Below are 6677 nucleotides of genomic sequence, written 5' to 3' on the forward strand. Positions count from 1 at the left end.
CTCGCTTGAGTTTTTACTACTCGCGCACGTGACTTTTACTGGTACTGACACTGGGAAATAATCACCCGATGTGACTCTCAAGTGGTAAGTGTCAAGTTGCAACTTGAATGTTCGTGAGTTCCCCACAGACACGTCGCCTTCACTCGGTTCTTCTTTTATTGCCGCGTCATTTTTAAGGGGGCGACTCTGCGTTTACAACGTGTGATCCTGGAACTGTAAGAACAAGGAGATGCCAATTCTGGATCCTTCACGGGCTCTCAGCTACGGCGTTTCTACTCGGTGCGAATCCTCGACGCAAAAGGAACTGGCCTGGCCACTTTGGTCCAAGCTCTCTCTCGGGTGGCCGGAGTGTCGGTCCTTGATGCGGAGTGCCCACGGACGGGAGACCGAGTCACGGTTGACAACCGACACTACCTTTTGCGTTTTGCCCAAGACGAATGCCCACTCGCCTTACAAGGAGTCACTCGGGTGGAGATTGGGTCTTCCACCGCGGTGATTCACCACCATCTCATCCATCATCGGCTACCTTGTGCACGGTGTTTCAATCCCAAGCATTCGACCGGGTTCTGCAAAGTCAACCCAGCCCACCTTGAGGCCAGCCGCACCCGAGGCTACCGGAAATTCGCCGGTAAAGTGAGAGTTTTTGAGGTAGGCCAGGCAGCGATGTATCGGCACACTGACCCAGCCAGTTTTGACCTCTTCTGGTTCACCATGTCTAGAGGGTTGTCGGCAGCAGGAAGGAGAGGATCCAAATACACTGCTAGTACCGGTCACATCAGTCAACGTGCAGCGTCCCAGGCGGAGTGCACCTGGCAAGGGGTTCTCACCCCTCCCGATTCCTCCTCCCACGGAGGCTAGGACTGATGGAGATTACACAATTGTGAGACGTCGTACACGCCCGGTTGACCGACCTGAGATGGGTGAAGAGACGACGCCTGTAAACAGGGAAGAATCGCGGGCACCCTCGGCGTTGGAGAAGCCCAACGTAGGCCACGCCGATCCGGCTGAAGACGAGGACATGGCGGAGATGGATATGCACACCTCGGAAGGACCGGCTTGTACGTACGGACGCTTCGAGGCACTCATGGATGAAGACATGAAGTCGGAGGCAGATAGCTCGGACAGGGACGACGAGGGCAAGGATTCAGACAGTAACAACGATGATGCAGCCTACGCGTTTCCTGACGACGGGAACACGGAGGAAGTGGACGTCATCATGATGGATGAGACGCAGAGCCTTAATGCTTTATCTCCTCGGGGTCAACGAATAGTGGAGACCCTCTCCCTAGCGTCTGACGTAGCGATGGGTATGGCGGAGGCCACAAGCGGGACCGAAGTAAAGGCAAGCAGCTCTCTGGACAGCGAAGGGAACCTCACCTTGAGCTACATAGGGTCTTCAGCCCCCACGCATTCTCAGGATACAGCCCCGACACCAGGGTCTGATTTCCCCTACTCGCTTGCCTCAACTTCCTCTGATCTTAGATCGGATAAACTAGCCCAGCCCACGCCGCCTCTCGGTCAGACCTCCAAGCTCGCGACACTGGAGACCGTGGAACCAGAACCGGAAGTGGAGTACGTGACAACGATCGCAACGGCCCGAAACCCCACGCAGGCGGCTTTTTGGTTGTCATGGTTTGGTGGAAGGGAGGTGTCAGTGCCGGACGCCGGACAGTGCGCCATCCTGGCGTTCTACGCAACTGTGACCAACCATGATGCCGGGTCTCTGAAACTGTCCCCGGCCGTGACAAAAGATGTGAATTCACACAAAAAGGCTATTTATTGTTTAATGCTGGCCAATTTACGGACCGACGTTCTTCTCGGCCTCATCGATCCGACTCAGGAGTTGGCGCGCCTGTACCCTGCGTGCCCATCCCCAGATTCACGGGAGCTAGCCACGGCCCTCCTGTTCCAGCACCTGTTGATTGAGCGAAACCGCTCGGTCGCTCGCAGAGTTCCCTGTGCCCACTGGGCCACCTCCAATGTTCTCCGCACGTACGCGCAGTACCTCCGTCAGCCGTTACTGGTGTTGGACGGACGCAAATGGTGATGCACACATGCAAGTATACAGCTACTGCCATCATGCGATGCCAGAGGGGAGGGAGGGGACCGCATCGACCCATGAGTCTGGCGTGTGCACAGTCATGACGGACGCCGAGGCATCAGAGTACCTACAGGCGTGCGGCCGTTTGCACGTGCTACCGTCTTTGATGCTTCTTAAACATCATGAGCGCCACTTCTATGGAGTCCAACACGGCGAGCTTTTTCTCCGTTGGCAGGCAGAAGGAGATCCGACCTACGCAGCGGAAATTACTGCTCCGTTCGATTGGATCTCATCTTGTCTCTCGACAGCACCAAATGTAGAGGTCATACGGACCCAGGACCCCTCCTGTCATGAAGCCCCCTTCACAGTATCCCTTGACAAACAGCCTATCGACCTCAGAAACGATTGTGATGAAGTCAACACATTCCTTCTCACTTGCCTTACGATGCGACAGCGACTGGACGTTGTGCATCTTCGGCGAGGAATGAGAATTCTAGATGCAGACAGTTATGATGCGAAACATATGGAGGAATTCATGTTTGAGGAGGAACAGCTGGTATACCTAACTGCTGGAATCGACCCATACGCGGCGGGGACTTCAGAAGTAACCAGTGTGGCGGAGTGGGTGGCGCCACCGAGGACACGACCACCGGCTCGGCGACGGCTTGCAGACGAAGGGTACTGGGACTTGCTTGCGGCGGATACTTTGGATGGGCTCATGCCGGCCCAAGCCATCAAACTCCAGTCGGCTCAACACGCAAACAACGGTGCCTATGAGCAATGGTGGGAGCGTGCCCGCGCAGGTTTTGCGATCGCCGATCATCTCGGCCAAGTCCCACCCTTTGCGGATGTGATAGCACATTATGTTGGTGATGAAGAGGTGGTTCGTGAGCTTTTTGCAATCCTACCATACCCAGAACTCGCAGCGAAGCAGCTTCCCCAAAAGGTGATCGAGCACTGGGGTCGACTCGAGGTGTATCGCTCCCAACGGGACTTTCTGCGCCGGATAGTTGCTGATTCCTCTCTTATGGACACACCGAGGGAATACTGCTCAGCGTGGCTTCAGGCTGGGGATTCGATCGACGGCACGGATCGCATGGAGTTAATGGCAGACCATAACCGGTGGGCTCGCCTCGCGCACTGGCCTCCAGCGTCCTTTTCGAGAGCTCGACCACAAGGGATCTCTCTATCCAACTGGCGGCTGCTCCACGTATTGCCTTATCTTCATCGACATTGGAAGAGCACCGCAATGGGGAGGGTGGCATCCAGCTCCCTACGACTATGGGTCACCACCTACCCAGTGCTGGGCATCATCTGTGACGAGACCGCGGGGGGGTAATTGGGGAGCGGTAGCGCAACTTCCACTGGATTGACGCAGGATGAACGGCTGGAGGCTAGCGTGAACCCAGCCGCTCTCCCCCGCCGTAAATAAAAGAGCCCTAGGCTCCTTAGCGCCTGATGACAACCCCGTGCAGCATCAGGCGGAACTGCCTCGAGGGAGGCATTGCAGGGACAGGGTGAATGATACTCGACAGAGTACCCCTCTTCCCCACCGCAGGCAGAGCTCCCGAACCCGGCCAGGGCAGCGGTCCTTGGGAGATTTTTTTCAGACTCTACCCCCAGAGCTTGTTGCCACCTCAGTCCGGCGTCAGTTTAGAACAGATCGGCGTCGCACGGTGCGCGCTCGTCAACGGTTGGAAAAGGCTAGAATGGATCGTTCCAACAGCAGTGGGCCCGGGGATCTTGGTGCCCGTGACTTGGACACAAGCTGCTTCGTGTCCCACAATGTGAATGGCTTCGGAAATGGCGCGGCAGACAGAGATGCTTGGTTCAGATCACTCCGGGGCTCGCTTCCTCAAGGACGTATAGAAGTTCAGTTGCTACAGGAGACCCATGTCAACCCGCAGGAGATCTATCGGTACGAATGCCACCATGCTGCCGGGTGAGGTTTTCGCACGGGACCAGGCACATGTGCTTATTCGTTTTGGGCACCGTCGGAAGACTCGAAAGGGGGAGTAGCCATTCTTGTCAACCCGTACGGTGCATTCAAGGACGTGATACCTGCCTTTGAGCAACACTGGAGCCCCCACTTCATGGCGGTCCAAGGCACCCTGCACGGTCAGAAACTGCTCCTACTCAATGTGTACGCCCCACATCGAACAGCGCAGCGAGAGAACTTCTTCCGATCTTTACTCGAGGTTGACCTTCCTGTCGACACCCTAGTTGCTGTCGGGGGGGGGACTTCAACTGCACCCTAGACGAGAAGGCAAATCGAAGTTATTTCTCCTCCTCAGGTACACACGACTCAGCTCCTCTACGTGAACTGCTTGCGAACTGGGGGCTCCTGGACCCAGTGGAGGAGGCGAGACCGGCGTGCTGGGACCCAGAGGCGCTCCGGGCCCATCAGGTGGCCACCCACACATACCATTACTCGGTCGCGGGGCATGGGGAAGCCTCGTCGCGCTTAGACCGGTGGTATTTGAACCCGGCGATGGCAGCCTGGGTGGCAGGCTGGGCGGTTCTCCCACCGCTCACATATGCGGATCACTAGGGGGCTCTCCTTCACCTCCAAGTTCCAGGGGACCCCGTACGGATCAAACGCACCGGGCGTCTTCACCCGGCCCCGGCGTATGCAGAAACGGCCGTTAAGGCCGCCGTCACACTGCTACTAGAACAATTCTGGACTGAGATCTCAACTGGAGAGGGCTCGGCGAAGGACGTCGCACACAGATGGGATGCGCTTAAAATGGAGATTGCCCAAGTCACCCGAAGGGTGATAAGAGGTCAGAGATACCGTCTGCGTAACACAACTCGCCAAAAGCTCCGCCGTCTGAAGGCGCAACAGACGCGACTTCTGGCCCAGGACGCTGACGGCGTTGCAACGGTTGAGGCCATCACTGCTGGCTTGGATGTCTTAGACCTTGAGGACGGGGTCGGATCCACGCCGCACTCGCGCATTCGTAGAGCCATAGCAGATTGCCAGCGGGAAAGGACGTCGGTTCGGCAACGACGCAGATTTACTGACGCGACGTTTTGGGAAGGGAAGTCCACGAAGGCCATGTTCCGGCGAGCCTCTAACAAGTACCAGGACAACACCTTTCGCCGCCTGGATGCTGTGGAGGGATGGCCGGTGTGTGCGGTCCACGCCAAAGCGGACACCCTGGCGGATGCATGGGTTCCGATACTCCAACAACGGGTCCGGGACCCGGGCTCCCAGGACGCGGTGGTGGCATGGATTAAGAAGGTGGATGACCCGACAATGCATCAGCACGCGATCACGAGTGAGATCACGGAAGCGGAAGTAGCTGCAGGTTTTAATGAATGGAAGAGCGGCAAGGCGACGGGACCGGATCATCTGGGGAACGACTGGTATCGCGAATACAAAGCGCAATTGATCCCTATCTTCACCTGGATGCCCAACAAATGGTACTCCGCAGGAGTGTTCCCACACTCTTTCCTGGAATCCAATATCTACTGCATCAAGAAAGGCGGAAATCTCCGAGATGCACTTAATTTTCGCCCCATTGCTCTCCTTAACACGGACTACAAGATCTTCGCGAAGATCCTAACCAAGCGTGTCCGACCTACTCTCGTGGACCGCATTCATCCGAATCAAAACGGGTTCGTCCCTGGGAGCACAATCCATGAGACTCTGCACCTATTTGAAGCCGCCCAAAGATATATCGAGTCCGACGCCGATCAAGAGGAGGGGGTTGTCCTATTCCTAGACTTCATGAAGGCGTACGACTCACTGTCGCGAGATTTCTTTATAAAAGCGCTACGACGTCATGGGTATCCAGAGCAGTTCGTTAACACGGTAGAGCTCCTGCACGACGGCACGTCGGCCAGATTCCTGGCCAATGGATTTCTCTCACGAAGGGTCCAAGTGACTAGTGGCATACGTCAAGGTTGTCCTCTGGCCCCGCTGCTCTTCATACTGGCCCTGGACGCGCTCTACCAACAGCTGGACATACACCAGCAATTAACAGGGATTCACCTCCGCTCTGCCGGCGGAGCTGTTGAGATCAAAGTCGCGGGCTACGCGGATGACACGGCTTCATACCTAGCATCTCCCCGGTTGATCCCAACGCTATTAACCATAACCGACGCTTTTGGGGCGGCGGCCGGGTTGACGCTAAACCACAAAAAAAACGATGGTGGTCGCTCTACATCCGAGAGGTTTACCGTCCGATACGGCCCTCCCCTCTCCCCTCCAGCTCCAGCCCGTCACGGACGTGGGGCGGTATCTGGGCATTGAGGTGGGAAGTAGACCGGACCCGGAGCGAACATGGCGGCTAGCAGACAAGCAGCTGAGAACAAGACTGACCCTGGCCAGATGTAAGACGTTTATGGTAGACCACCGCAGCGCAATCGCAGCGGCGGTGATCATCCCGAAGCTGACATACATTGGTCAACATGCATGGCCCTCCCTGAACACCATCGGCCGTATGTCGAAAAAACTTAAAAATTTCGTATGGCATGGAACCTTTTGTAATGGGCCCCTCCATTACATAAGTAGGTAGATTTCTTTACAAAAGTAGGTGCATCAGCACACGACTAGCGTGTGCTGAAATGCTGTCATACCATTGGCTGATATATGGGGAGCCAGACCCATTATTAGCCAATTGGACTATGA

The 6677-nt window shown here is 56.3% G+C and overlaps 1 protein-coding gene across 1 annotated transcript; it reads left to right on the forward strand.

The window, feature by feature from the left end:
* Positions 1-437: 437 nt before the first annotated feature.
* On the forward strand, positions 438-2047 carry PITG_20977 (uncharacterized protein; the record flags this gene model as incomplete). Its single annotated transcript, XM_002894987.1, has 2 exons — positions 438-492; positions 720-2047. 2 exons carry the CDS (start codon positions 438-440, stop codon positions 2045-2047), a joined length of 1383 nt encoding a protein of 460 aa, XP_002895033.1.
* Positions 2048-6677: the final 4630 nt, after the last annotated feature.

Source organism: Phytophthora infestans, genomic scaffold, assembly GCF_000142945.1.
Source record: "Phytophthora infestans T30-4 supercont1.309 genomic scaffold, whole genome shotgun sequence".
Lineage (NCBI taxonomy): Eukaryota > Oomycota > Peronosporomycetes > Peronosporales > Peronosporaceae > Phytophthora > Phytophthora infestans.